A 15,621-nucleotide genomic window follows, 5' to 3' on the forward strand; every position below is an offset into this window, starting at 1 on the left:
CCTGGGATCGAGCCCCGCATTGGGCTCCATGCTCAGTGGGGAATCTGCTTGTCCTTTTCCCTCACCCTCTGCCCCCCTCTAGTACGCACACATGTGCTCTCTACTCTCTCTCAAATGGATAAATAAAATCGAATTACAATCTGAACTGAGAGAGTGGGACGGATTTTAGAGGTGGGGTCAAGAAAGAATCTAAAGGACTTGGCAACAGTGGGAGAGAGGAGTCCAATAGGATCCTCACTAGGAACAGAATAATATAGTGACCTGAAGATGACAGCAGTGGTTCTGCACGAGGGTAGGGAATGGAGAAGCCAGGGTGGGCTGGAATAGCCACAGGAGCCTGGAGACAGGAGGTGGGGTTTGGGCTGGTTCTTTCAGTTGGGTAAAAAACCAAGACATGCAAATGGACAACAGAGAAAAGATTGCAAGCAGGGAGAAAAGCCCACAGAGACATCTAAGAGGGATACACCTTCACGACATTTGGGGATATAAATATGGGCATCCCCCTGACACGTTAAAGCTGATTAATCAATTAGGGGGTGCTTATTTAAATGAAAATAATAGCTTGAGGAATTATTATATAAACAGACACCTAATTTGTGAATTTTGTGACTACTGGAGTCCAAACAAAGCTATTTTTCTTTCTAGAGAAATCCTCCCTTGCAAACTCCACTTGGGAGATAACCTGTGTGAAGCAACAAGGCTCACTGTGATGTTTGCAAATGTGAAATAGGATTCTAACCGAGTGGGAGTTCTTAACCTAGTCAGTGCAGCCCCTGGACCCATGGATAGAACTCAGAGCAATCACTGGATGGCAGATAAACCACATCTTTCTTTTCACGAACACCTAGCTGAGATGTGGCCTTTCCTTTGGTCATGAATATAGCCAACAACCACACTGTAGTATTCGCTGGGCCGCCGACTCCATCTCCAGTAGAAATCACAGATATTTTCCTCTCCCATTACAGTGCCATGGCCATCCCAAAACACACTTCATGTGAATCACTACTGAGAATGTAGAGTAGAGCTGCTTGCTTCTCCCTCTGCCTGCCGCTCCCCACAGCTTGCGCTCGTTCTCTCTGACAAATAAATAAATGAAATCTAAGAAAATAAAAAATAAAATAAAACTGGCTTTCAGGTTGGAGCGGGAGAACGAACCCGATCTGAAGCATGCTCATTTCCGTGGCATAAAGGCTCCCACTGTGGTCAATTTCAAGCTACTGATGTGAGGTGTGAGGTCAGGGAAGAGGTGCTCGATGGGCCCCTGCGAGCTTGTAACAGCCAGCCCAGCGCACCACTAAAGGTCCCTTCTCCATCGAAGATTTAGGTCAACAGGTGTCATGGAAGTGAACGATAGGCCTCCTCAGGCTTTCTACTCATGCATGGATTTGGCAATAAAACCGAGAGGTCTGGGAGTCTAAGAATAACCACGTTTAGAACTGGGTAATATCTTTAACTGTGAGATGAAGAAGCATTTTATTATGGGTGCTTTACTGAGATTCCCTGGGAGCAATGGGCCATGTCTTTTTATCTTCAACTCATTCATACGCAACGCCCATATATGTTACCCACAAGGTCTACTCCTGGCCCCTCATTTTATGATGTAGCATGTTCCACAATACATAAACCCCAACAACTTATACAGCCCCTCCCCTGTCTTTATGGAGGGAGCTGGCAAGAGACAACTCTCAAATAATGCATAATTGGGATTCCTCTGCACCTCCTCTCAGGAGAGCTTGCTTGACTGCAGTGTTCATGGGTCTGTGAGCACACATGAATTCAGAAGCAAAGAGTTCATGTTGTCCTAAGGACACCAATCCTCCCTTTATATGGAGCGCAAATTTCTGCCCACTCTCTTTGCTGCTCTAGGGGAGGAATCACACTGCTGATTCTGAAGAGGCCATGTGAAATGCTCCAGCTTAAGGTAGACCTTTGTTACAGAGGCTGGAGGGAGGTTTCCAGGTCATTCTAAGTGTACCTTTAGCTTCTGTATTGTTTTATGAAATGTTTACAACAGGATCCCTGAAAACAAAGATTGCTTCTATCTTCTTATTCTTTCTATGCTATTTCACCCACCTGGTTATCTCTTGAACCTAAAATTAGTCTCAAAGAAAATATACTTTACTGTTTTTGACTCCTTTCAATTACAAACAGAGCCAAATCAGATAATAAATAGTTTCCATTGAGAAGCTTCGCCAAGAATGTTAAATCTAATAGGGCAGTTAAGGAAGATGTAACTGAAAACAATTGAATTGCAAATATTTTGGTTTGCCTAAGCAGTCCTGAAAGGGCAAAATACTTGAAAACATATTTTCAAGTTAGTGCGGCAGCTTCAGTGTGTGATTAATTGCTGGGCAACTTTTCCCTGTATGCCAGATTTCCTTTCTCCTCTCTTTATAAGGACTGCCATCCCACTGACTGGCCAATGCACACAGGCTGGCACTTCACTAGAGTTTGATTTCATCAATTTTGTATGTACAGTCGAAGCCCTCTTATCTGATGAAATCAGGATCATTAATTGAAAGAGACAATCAGCTGCCTCCACAACATTTTAAAGTGTAAATGTGCATACATTTGCCAATTTTTAGAAATACAGTCAAGGTGGGTTGGCTGATTGGATTGAAGCCCTGTCTTTCGAAAGCATACCTATAATGACTATACCCACCAAAATCCTTCTAGATCAGTTGCTCCCATTCTTTTTCTGTCATCTTTCCCATACTAATTCAAAAGCTCTTCTTGAGCAATTCACTTTTACAAAGCATTGGACTTAGTTGTTCTAAAAATACCAACTCCTTTTAAAAAGATTTTATTTATTTATTTGACACAGACAGAGAGAGAGAGCTCATGCCGGGGGGCGATGTGGGGGGACAGAGGGAGAGGGAGAAGCAGACTCCCTGCTTTGCAGGGAGCCCGACATGGGGCTCGATCCCAGGACCCTGGGATCATGACCTGAGCTGAAGGCAGACACTTAACCAACTGAGCCACCCAGGCACCCCTAAAAATACCAACTCTTTTTTTTACTTACTTCATTAATTTACATATTGTTTCATTAAATCGCATAATTGCAATTATCGGTGCAAGTGGCATAACAGATTTGAGAACAATCACAACTGCCTCAGTTTGGCTGGAGGGAGTAGCAATGGGCAGGCAGACCAGGGTTGCTGATCATCCTGGGTGTTCAAAGCACCTCACGCAAGGTAGTCCCCATGGAATGAGCACACTTCTCAGTCCAGTTCATTCTAGGTAAGTGGAGGTCAATTCCGAGGGCTTCTAAGTGTTTCCCCACCTTCATTGACATCCAGGGGCGGTGTCAAACTTTATACCCCCCAGAACCAGAAGCAAAGGGCTGAGCACAAACTAAGCGTGAATAATGACTTATTTAGTAAGTCTGAAACATTTCACTACCCGCATAAACGAGTTAGGTGTCATTTCAATAACCACAGACAAGTATTTTTAGATTTCCAAATAGCTTTTCTCAGCCCAAACAGTATACCTGATACTGCTCCCTCTAGGAGACTGACATCCAAGCTGATAAACTGTCCCACGCTGCGGGGATACAGAATATAAACTCCTCTACCCTTTGATCTCTGTGTTAATGTGTAATGTTATTTCCATCTCAGCTGCAGGGAAGGGGTTCAGCGCCAGTATACTTGGGATCTATTGGCTTTCTGACCATGCGGTATTTAGTTTCGATTTTTTTTTTTATCCTAGACTGCAGAGATGTCAGCTGAGGGCTGGTCAAAGGACTTGATGCCTCAGTAAATGATGACTGTCAAAGATCTCACTCCAGTAATCTGTCCTGTTGAAACCTCCACCTGTCCTACAACGTACCAATATCTGTCTTGCAAGAACTTCCTGCATCAATTAATATTTTTTGAGTCCTCCTAAATCTCCATTTTATGGAATCTCCGCAGATTATTTTCTCAACCCAAATGGCAGTCTATTTATTCCAGCTCAATGCACATTTATAACATCTATTCCAACAGAATGGAGGTGCGTGACATTTTCGAAAAGACAATTACTTGCTTATCAGTTCCTGCCATCTGTGGTTTTAAAAGCACCATAAAATTGAGGCAGTAAAGTCAGAAAGCGTTTTCCGGATTCTCTCTTATAGATTTTATACGTCAGTACATATTTAATAGCTATCTCTGCTTTGTCTTTTTTCCTCTGGTGATTTGTTCTTGCCCTTTTGTTTTTCTCATTAACATTTCTATGGGGGGGTAGGAGGAAGGGAAGAAGATACAATTCAAATGAGATCATTTGGCCAGTTGCTCATTGGCTAAAGCAGAGTTCCAAGGGGCCAGTTATGCGAGTGGATTCTCTCCACGGTCCAGTTTACCCCAGACAGATGCAAGTTCGCTCCAACGCTATAGACTGTGACCCCATTTCCTGCCAGATGTTTTGCACTTGTGGCCCACGGTCATGAGAGGTGACCAGGCCAGTGAATAGAAATGGCTCAGGAAACTCCTGCCTTCCCAAGAAAAACAAGGGGATGTATAGGTCATTCTTACCCCCTCCAAATGTTGAGCTTTTCACTTGTTGAATTCTGGGACTAAAGGTCTGTTAGAAAACAGGGCTGTAACTACTGATTAAAACAGGTTTTGTGGGGGCGCCTGGGTGGCTCAGTTGGTTAAGCATCTGCCTTAGGCTCAGGATGGAGCCCTGCGTGGGGCTCCCTGCTCAGCGCAGAGTCGGCTTCTCCCTCTGCTCCTCTTCTTGCTCATGCTCGCGCTAGCACTCTCCCTCTCTCTCAAATAAATAAAATCTTAAAAAAAAACAGGTTTTTTTTGTTTTTTTGTTTTTTGTTTTTAAGATTTTATTTATTTATTTGAGACAGAGAGAATGAGAGAGAGCACATGAGAGGGGGGAGGGTCAGAGGGAGAAGCAGACTCCCTGCCGAGCAGGGAGCCCGATGCGGGACTCGATCCCGGGACTCCAGGATCATGACCTGAGCCGAAGGCAGTCGCTTAACCGACTGAGCCACACAGGCGCCCAATGAACCTTTATTATTTTTTTATAAAGATTTTATTTATTATTTGAGAGAGAGAGAATGAGAGAGAGCACATGAGAGGGGGGAGGGTCAGAGGGAGAAGCAGACTCCCCGCCGAGTAGGGAGCCCGATGCGGGACTCGATCCCGGGACTCCAGGATCACGACCCGAGCCGAAGGCAGTCGCTTAAACCAACTGAGCCACCCAGGCGCCCAAAAAAAACAGGTTTTGAAGAGAGGGGGATGTGGCAAAATGGGCGAGGGGAGGGGGAGGTACAGGCTTCCAGTTAGGGAATGAACAAGTCACAGGGACGAAAGGTACAGCATAGGGACTATAGTCCGGAATGGTGTTGTATGGCGACGGATGGGAGCTCCAGGTGTGGCAAGCACAGCATCACCTATTGACTTGTTGAATCACTATGTTGTACACCTGAAACTAATGTAACGCTGTACATCAACTATACCTCAATTAAAAAAACAGGTTTTAAAGATTATTTGTTAATTTTTCTCCCCTTCGTCCTCCACACCACCAGTTAAACCAAAATCAAATATGAGCTTTTTGTAGAGTCCAGAAGCTAAGAAAGGTTTCTATCCTTTTTACATGGTTGAAAAGTATCAAAAGAATAGCATTTCATGACACATGAAAAATACACACAATTCACGTTTCAGTGGCCGTAAAGTTATATTGGAACAGCCACCCCAACTGTTGACGTGTTATTGTGGCTGCTTTTGGAAGGGCAGGAAAGAGTCGTTGCAACTCAAACTCTATATGGTCCACAGAGATGGAAATATTTATTATCTGGCCCTTTATAACAAGTTTGCTGCCCCTGCCCTTTCTCATTCTACACTAACATTTCCGGTATCCTTACCACCTCAGAATTCACATGCTCTCTTTATTACTTTCCATTTGTGCAGATTATTTTGTTTCTCTTGAAATCCTAAGTCAATGGGTGCTACCTCCACAAAAACAGTCTTTACTCTCCATGTGTATCAAGTACATTGTGATATTCATGATTTTCAAAAGAGGATCATACAACAAATGATGCTTCATCTCTTTCAGATGGTTAATATAGTTTGTGACACTTGGGATACTACTACTGATTTTTTTCACCGTTTTTCAAACGTGAAGTGAGCTTTGCTTCTGACCCATAATTGAAATGCTATTCAGTGAAAGAGGAACTAAGGCCGTTTTTACTGTATAAGATCAAAATACATGGGTTTGTATTACCACTATTTTCCAGAAGAGTAATTTGAGGCAATTGAACTCCTTTCAGAGATTATATATAAAGAATGGTTTAAGTGGCTCTGGGTGTCGCCTTCAAGTCCCGAGCAGATGTTATCAATAAGCCAGCAGTTGCGGCTGTTATTACCCCAGGAGGTAGGCACGTTAGGGCCCCAGGAAGACAGTTCTTGCTGAGGAGGCTAGCGTGCAGGAGGGGGGTGGAGGCCACACAACCCCAGAGGGTCTCCGAAATGACACTCCTGGCCTGCCCCCCCCTATCCACACCACGCATCACTGTCATGAGGGGCAGGGGAGGGGAGAGGGGAGGCTGGTCCTCTTTTTTATTTATTTATTTATTATTTATTTTTTTTTTTAAGATTTTATTTATTTATTTGAGAGAGAGAATGAGAGACAGAGAGCATGAGAGGGAGGAGGGTCAGAGGGAGAAGCAGACTCCCTGCCGAGCAGGGAGCCCGATGCGGGACTCGATCCCGGGACTCCAGGATCATGACCTGAGCCGAAGGCAGTCGCTTAACCAGGAACTGAGAGAGTTAGGTAAGGGAACGAGGACAAAGAAGAGTGTGTCATCAAGTGTGTGGGTGGCTGGGACATAAGCCCACGGGGAAAGGCTAGGAAAAGGCCTCACACACAGCACTCAGTTATCCCACCTGGGGGGTGAGGTAGCTTCTGGGAATGTCAATTCGCCAGGACCGCCATCCTGCCCTGAGTGGGGCAGAGAGAGCAGCCTTCCCAGTTTCGGAGCAAGCTTCAGGCCATGAGACACAGAGCCCACTGGCGAGCTAGAAGTTGGCCAGCGAGCTCCGCGGAGCTGAGGCCTCAGGGCTGTGGGGAGGGCACCTAGAGCACCCGCTACCGTGGGGTTCTGTCAGTCCCACAGAGAGACGAGCCTGACACCCGTGCCATTTCCGGGAGGACAGGGCGACACAAGCCAGCCTACTCTGCTGCAGGGCTGGCTACAAGGTTGAGACTGGAAAAGACAGGTTCCATGGTGGGGCTGCTGTGTTGTCATGGTACAAAGATGATGGCGTGCGGCATGGGAAACGGGCTTGGGGAGTCCTTGGTTCTGGTCCCTGGTCCACCAAGGCATAACCCTGGCAAGTCAAAGATCTTTCTTTAGACTTTACTTTCATCATCTATAAGATGACAGTTGCTTGGGTCCTGAATATCCCTCCTAGACTAGACTCAACAAGAGACAGGTGTACAACCCTTAAAATAAGAGAAAAGCAACTTTGAGATTTCTCAGCAGCACGTGGGACTGCATATTCACCTCCTTCCACCTCCCAGGAGATAGATTCCTGCTCTCCTTAGCCCATTAGAGCTCCATCCCTTTATCAGCACGGAGGTCACCAACCTCTTAACAAGGTGTCAACCCACGTGATCATGCGTGGACCTTACATCCACACACAGGCCACAGTGAAATGGCGGCTGTCGTGCCTGCTGTTCATATTCTCCTCCCTCATTGAACATGCTGGAAGCTGAGAGGTGCCCTGTCCTGGGCGTACCAGGATGCAAGATGTACTAGGATGTAAAGAGGGCTGGTGCTGGACAGAAGGCAGCATAGTATTCAATTACATGAGAGGTTCCATCTTGCTTTCCCTCTCCTTCAGTAGTTTAAATTTCAGTGCAATTGAACCCAAAGCAACATCATCATCACTTACCAATATACACATTTCCAGATATGGTATAAATGAAGCTTGTCCATCCTGAAAAAGGACCAGCAACATTAAAAGGTTAGTGTCCATAATGCCAAAAGGAACAAAGATATAACGATATATTCAACAACTCTCTATGAAATATATCTAACAGACATGAAAGACAAATTGAGATGAAATCCTTTATTTTCTCTTAGATACATATTTAAAATTTTAACTTCTGTGAGCTGTTAAAAACATATACTCCCACATTCGCACATGCATTAACATACATATACACGTACCCCTAAACCTAAATGATTTGGCCCACTATGTTTTAGAGCCACCCAATTAGGCAGTATACAATTCACCTGACTACACAGCTATATGCCAACAGCTGTATTAACAAAGCTTTCCCTCCAGTTTTAACGTCATGCTAATAACTGCAACACCCCAATCTGGTTTATCTTCAGTTCATTGTGCCTCCAGGTAGTTTTAAGTGTGAAGAAAATTCTAGAAACACACTTTACTTAGTTTACTTTGGTTTCTAGTGAACTCACTCCTTTTCATCTATCCTAAAATAGAGGATCAGTTCCAGGGATTTGGGGATGCATGATCTTTGGGGGTACACATGGGGTTTGGATGGTCCGTGCACTCCCTGGAACTGCGTACACAATTTTTCAAGTGTGTACACTTTTCTGGGAGGAGGGTACATAGCATTCAGCAGACTCCTACTGTGACCCATGGGGCCAAGAGCTCAGAGCCACAGACAACCAGCCACTTGCTCTCCCAATGCCAGCCAGCACTGGGTTTCCATGGGTATTCGTACCCACGGCCCAGAAGGGATGCTGCAGGGCCCCCAGGAGACCTGAATCCAGAAATGGCAAGCTCAAAACAGAATCAGGACATCACTTGTGTGCCTTCAGTGGAAAAGGAGAAGAGGTGGGATGGTAGAGTTCAAAGTGGAAGGGCAGGGCCCAGACTGGAGTCTGTGCAAGAGTCAACGGATGGTGAAACAGACCAAAACACTCGGGCGGACGCTAGAGGAGGTCTTTTCACCCTCCAATTTCCCAGTTTTTCCTCTCTGAGATTTTACCAGTCTCAGTTTAAGGCCTCTGGAAGTAATCCGACTTGCTGATGGCTCACCCCTATTTGTTCTCCCTTCCGGACCCACGTGCTCAGTCTCCCAGCAGTTAGGGAACAGCACTCACTCCTGTGCATGTGCCGTGGGCGGAGACACTGGGATGAAGAAGGCCCAGCTGGGCTGTACGAGTTGTGCAATTTGCGGGAGGGAGGTTCAGTGATGCTGAAAGTCCAGGCGAACAATCCACAGCCTACTTCCACTGCTCTCTCCACTTTCTCATGGATGCTCAGCCTCTCCAGTCCTATTTAGCCTGACGTGTAACGAAAACCCCTTTCCTCGCTGCTTTTTTTAAAAAAATCCACCACCGAGCATTGTTTAAATTGGTTTTTCTTTCTCTCTTTATTTATTTGACAAAGAGAGACACAGCAAGAGAGGGAACACAAGCAGGGGGAGTGGGAGAGGGAGAAGCAGACTCCCCACTGAGCGGGGAGCCTGATGCGGGGCTCGATCCCAGGACCCTGGGATCATGACCTGAGCTGAAGGCAGATGCCTAATGACTGAGCCACCCAGGCGCCCCTAAATTGATTTTTCAAAGTGCAAATGTCCTCACTGTGTTTTTCTGATTATATATATAAAAAAAACCTCATACCCATAAATTTAAAACATATTTTAAGACTTAGAAGTGTGTAATCTCTAAACTGAAAATCTTTCTGCAATCTTCATTCTTGGCCTGACATAAACATTGCTAGCAATTTGATATTTATGCTTTCAGTTTCTTTTTTGTTTTTGGCGCTAGGTATCATTTGCTTAAAAACCCGAACAAACTCAATGTTCTATTCTGAATACCTTTCCATGTCAAAAGAGAGAAATAACTCATCCTCGGGCAAGACTGCAAAGCATTCCAGTATAAGGACGTGTCATAATTTACGTAACCAAGCCCCTCTTTGTGCTTGAAAGGTACTAAAAAAATAATGGCTCCTGATTTTGACAAAACCTCAAAGCTCTCAATTGCCCTACTGGGTTTTTATTGGGGACTACTTTAATTGGTCTAATCTCATTTCTTCTCCACCCTCTCTGCTTCATTCCTACTCACCCACCAAACAGAAAACTAGTCCACACATAATTGCCATGGCTGGGTTTCTGTTTTATCTTTATACACGATCCAGAAGGATCAAACATTTGCTCAAAGTCATGGCCAAGCCAATGTAGTAAATGCATTCACCTATTTTTGCCCCTTGCAAAAGTCTTCTACTAGCATACAGAGCCCTTCTTCACCAGTAGTAACAAAATTCATGTTACTGGTTGGAAGGCACACAGCATAAGGGGGAAATTGCCTTTTTTTCCCTTCTTTTTAACATATTGTCCAAGTGCACTTGCTTCTGTTAAACCTGAAAGAGGACTTCCAACTACCTACATTTTGTCCTCAAACTTTCTAATTGATTCTGTTCTTTCCGGCTTGTCTCTTGGCTCAGGCAGAAGACCCTGAGAGCAAAGCATCCCCTGATGGGACCTGAGACTAGCCCCTCAAGCAATCAGGACCACCCTGAGCCAACGAAACCCCTCCCATGATGGATTCCAAGACCCTGATTGATTTGACCTTCACTGCCCACCTGCATGTACCCAACTCAACCATGTCCCACATTTTCCTTCTGTAAACCGGAACGTATTTTCAGCACTTTGGAGATAATCTTTGAGATACTAGTTTGCAGTATTCCCAGTGTTGGAATAAATAAATAAATTCCTTTCTTGTTTCACCACTACTTGTTTCTCTGCCTTCTTCCAGCTGCAGTGAAACAAGAGCCCAATGGTGTGAACAGTTCCTGCGTTTAAGAACCATCACATTTTACGAGAAGTCTTTCTCTGCGAAGAGCAGGATTGCATCAGTAAAGCGCTCTCTGGTGAGATGTGTGGGTCCTTCTCATCTTTCCCTGCTCCCTCCCCCCAACTTTATGTCCTGCACCAGGAATTAATGCCATCCCCGCATTTTTATTGCTCTGTCAGAGGTCACAGGCCCTACAGTTTCCTTTCTTCCACCAACAGGGTCTCCATGCTACTGGCGCTGGGCAGCTGGGAAGCCCTTCCCCTCCCTTGGGCCCTGACAGAGCGGGGGTCGGAGGTCTCATTTCACCTCTGGCCCCGCAGGATGGTTTAATCAGCACCACATGTTAAGTCGGACCTCCTTTAGTCAAACATAAAAAATTGTAAGACTTTTAAATATGAAAATCATTTTCTGTGGCTTCTGCTCTCATTTCCAGGGAGGTTCCAATTCTTGCCAGTGTCCCTAGTGAGAGCTTTTCCTGGCCTATCGTCCTTGCTTTAACCCAGCTCATCCTCCTCCTGCCTCAGCTGGAGAGTTCCTTATTTCTATGAATTTTACAGCTACTCTCTATACATGTGATGTGGGAAACAGAGGCACAAGGGAAAAAAAATGTCCTTAGTACTTACAGCTCGCTGACAAGTCCTTGAAACAGGCAGAGAGACATTCCTCTAGGAACTCAGCTGCCTTCATGTTAATACTTTGCTAGGGGCAAGAGGCAATCTTAGCCTGACCACCAGGATCCTGTGAGTCTACTTTAACATATAAAAATTCCTTTGGAAACTTCTTTTATCTCTACTCCCCCTCTCACCCCACCTAAGATACATGTTGGCAATCATCCCCCAAGCATATGGCCCACTGATACACATCTGAAGGGTCTCATGACTTTTTATTAGACAGTCATAAATGACATTTTCCTAACAATAGCTAGCCCCCTCGAGGTCCTGGAAACCTTGCTTCCAAAACTCCTTAGAGACATTCGCTCTCACTAACCCTCCCCCCGCAACCTGAGAGTATATAATCAGTCGCTCCTCACAATCCCAGTGCAGCTCTTACTGCCGGGTCCTGTCCCCGGGCTTTAATAAAACCACTGTTTTGCACTGAAGACATCTCAAGAATTCTTTCTTGGCCATTGGCTCTGAACCCCACCACTTCAAACCATATCACTCATGACACCTCCCTTACCCCTCCATGGCTCTAAGTTCATCTTGGGCAGGTAGCTCGTCACCATGGACTTCATGCCTGGTGATCTGGGATGGGAGAAGACCCACCTGATCCTCTCCTCCCCCTTCTCACTTAAGCAAATTACTTTTTTAATTTTTATTTTGAAATAATTTCAGACATACAGAAATGTTACAAAAATAATATAGAGAATTACTAAATACCACCCACCCAGATTCTCTAAAAGCTAACATGTTATCACAATATGCTTTATCATTTTCTCTAGAAATACATATGTATTTTCTTCTGAAATATTTGAACAGGATATAGATATGATATCCCTTTACCTTGAAATAATTCAGTATTGTTAAAAAAGAAGTTCAAAATGAAGTCATTTGTCCCCCAAGACAGCAAGCCAAGACTTAATTACAACTTACTTTTTTTTTAAAATTTATTTATTTGAGAGCAAGCAAGCGAGGGAGCATGAGTGGGCGGGCGGACGGGAGAGAGAGAATCTCAAGCAGACTCCCTGCTGAGTCTGGAGCCCCACGTGGGGCTTGATCTCACGACCCTAAGACCATGACCTGAGCCGCAATCAAGAGTCAGACGCTTAAATGACTGAGTCACCCAGGTGCCCCTTAATTACAACTTTCAACTTCTCCCAGGAATGTGACATTTTAAGAGTCACCCTGAAATGTCCTGACCACCCCTAGTAAGGTCATCTGCATGATAAAAACCCTTTGGGGTCCCTTCCCTGAAAAAAAGAAAGACACCCAGGGCTGAAACAATCCTTTCCTTTCTTTGCTAGTATCTTGTCCCACCCTTCTTCTGCCTATAAAAATCTTCCATTTTTTACAACTCCTGGGAGCCCCTGTCTACCTTACTAGATGGGATGCTGCCTCAATCATGAACTGTTGAATAAAGCCAATTCGATCTTCAGATTTACTCAGTTCAATTTTTGTTCTTTAGCAGTATTCCTTCCTAAAAACAAGGATATTTTCCTACATAAACATAGCATATTTATAAAAACTATGAAACTGATATGATACCAATGGAAAAAAAATATACAGATATCCAAACTATGCCAAATGTCTCAGTAATGTCTTTTATGGACAACAAAAACAAAAACAAAAAATACAAAAAAAACAACCACCCAACCACACAAACAAACCCCAAAACAGAAGCCCAGGCCAGGCTCTAATCCTGGGTCACAGGCTGAGTTTAGTCCCCACATCGAATCTCCTTCCATGGGCAACACTTTCTCAATGCTTTTCATTAAAAGCACAGACCAGGTATTTTGTAGAATGTCCCTCAGTTTGGGTTTGTCTGATGTTTCCTCGTCATTAGACCAAATGGTTTCAGCCCTCAACTTTTTTTTTTTTTAGAGATTCATTTATTTGTCAGAGAGAGAGCACAGGTAAGCAGAGTGGCAGGCAGAGGGCAGAGGGAGAAGCACGCTCCCCGCGGAGCAAGGGGCCCGATGCGGGGCTCGATCCCAGGACCCAGGGATCATGACCTGAGCCAAAGGCAGATCCTTAACTGACTGAGCCACCCAGGCGTCCCTCATCCCCCAACTTTAGAGTTTATTTTCAAGGCTTTAATTGTTTAAATTCAGAAGAGCACAAAGGAGGAAATAATGAATATACGTGTTGCCATATTTCCTTTCTTTTCTTTTACAGATAAAATCCTATAGGTGAGAGAAATGTCCCCTGATTGCCTTCAATCCATTTGCTACACACAGCTAAGGGGACCTTTCACTTAAAACCCTTCAATGGCTCTCTGTTCTCCCGGACAAGCCCAGACTCCAGGCCCTAAAAGACAGACTCTTCTCAGTCTGGTCCTGCTTCTCCAGTACGGTCGCCCCTCTGCTCGTCCTACCTTCTCGGTTCATTCTAACCCAGGAAACCCCTCCGGGGGAAGGAAGAAGCGGAAGGCCGAAGCCAACCTTACAGGGACCTTGTGGTACCACGGAAAACAAAGGAATGAAGTAACTATAAAACGGGCAACACAATCGAACGCACACAATCACAAGCAGAAAACTCAGGTTTAAAATTCAGCAAAAGACCCTCAGGGCAACCTAGGAGCAGACTGTTAGCCGGTCTGAGGCAGTTTCCTGGTGTGTCAAATAAGGAAATAATATGTACAACGCGGCTGTTATGCTGACCAAGTGACACTGTGGGCCCGGTCTAAACACATACACATATCTGTATACTACACACGTGTCCGTGCTCGATGTTGTCACCTTATCTACACAACAAATGCCAGTTCCCCATTCCTGTGCCTTCCTTCACTTTCCACTTTCCTCCCACTTTATACACGTCATGAGGTTGCAGGGGCTGCTACCCATGCTTCTGATAAGCTGTGACCCAGGCCAGAGGAGGGTCCTTGTCACAGAGATGGCCCCACGGTCCCCAGAGCACCGCCCTCAACTCCAAGCCCACTGGTCTCTTGGACCACAGTATACACTGAGCAAAGCTCAGCAACGTCATTTCCCAAAGTGTAGAGAATGGATCCTTGCTGTCCTCATCAAGAACCCTGTGGCACTGAGGGTATTGTTTGTGTCCCATTGAACACTGCCGTCTAGAATTGGTAGCATAAGGTGGGTTTTCTGATCATATAGCAGCTGACAGCTCACTAGATCTACAAGCTCGCCAAGCACAGGCATTTTACCCCCATCTTATTAGTAAACACAAGTAAGAGAGTTATCGGCATTATAGCTCTGCCAAAGAGATAGGAAAAGAGGTAGGTCATTATATGACCTTGTAGGATTTCTAGCAAAAGAAAACAAGAGAACACCCATTTTACCAAATTTGGTGACATCAGTGATAAAATGCCCAATGATAATGCATAGAATGGTACCAACATAAAGACACTTGAGATGACTGGCTTTCCAGAATAAAATATACTCAGAATGTTTTATATACTCAAGAATGATCATACTTCAGTCTATGTTTATAAGCCATAGGCATATACCATTAAGAGCTATCTCTAAAGGTCCTATATTTTAACAAGAAGAATTGCAACCTACAAGAAAACCTTCCCCTACGGTTCAGTCCACCACTGATAATATTGAACATTCACTGCACCAGAGACTAACAGAAAAACTAAGAAATGAATAAAATTTAACATTTTGGGTGAGAAATCTATTAGCAGCACAAGCTCTCTAGAATGAAGACAGCCTTCTATGTGCCCAGAATGGAGCCTAGCCCTCTGGAGGACAAGCTCTGCTGATTACTTTCTTGTTAATAAAACAGCAAAAAAAAAAAAAAGCATTAGAATACCCTGGGAGCTTCCTGCTCTTTACAGACTAAATCTACAGGGAAGTTTTCCCCACCACTGAGATATATTAATGTGATCATTTTTAACTAAAATAATACGTTACTATTATTTCTTAGCTTTATTTGGACAGACATTTTTCTCATCTTTATTTTTTTTTAAAGATTTTATTTATTTATTTGACAGAGACAGTGAGAGAGGGAACATAAGCAAGGGGAGTGGGAGAAGAAGATGCAGGCTTCCCGCGGAGCAGGGAGCCTGAAGAGGGGCTCGATCCCAGGACTCTGGGATCATGACCTGAGCCGAAGGCAGATGCATAACGACTGAGCCACCCAGGCGCCCCTTTTTTCTCATCTTTAAATATACAGTGCTCACAGTTGGCTTTTAATTGCTCAGAAAATTTCAGAAAATAATTCAAATATGTA

General features: G+C 44.5%; 1 protein-coding gene across 7 annotated transcripts in view; it reads right to left on the reverse strand.

The window, feature by feature from the left end:
- The window catches only part of PIR (pirin), a 103,473-nt gene that overhangs the window by 13,489 nt on the left and 74,363 nt on the right, over positions 1–15,621 (reverse strand). For all 7 annotated transcript variants that reach the window (XM_034999867.1, XM_034999878.1, XM_034999906.1 and 4 more), the window contains one exon: positions 7,887–7,931. In XM_034999867.1, the coding sequence (XP_034855758.1) occupies positions 7,887–7,931 (45 nt within the window). The remainder of the gene's footprint in view (positions 1–7,886; positions 7,932–15,621) is intronic.

This window comes from Mirounga leonina, unplaced genomic scaffold (assembly GCF_011800145.1).
Source record: "Mirounga leonina isolate KUSES-001 unplaced genomic scaffold, KU_Mleo_1.0 Mir_101595, whole genome shotgun sequence".
Classification (NCBI taxonomy): Eukaryota; Metazoa; Chordata; class Mammalia; order Carnivora; family Phocidae; genus Mirounga; species Mirounga leonina.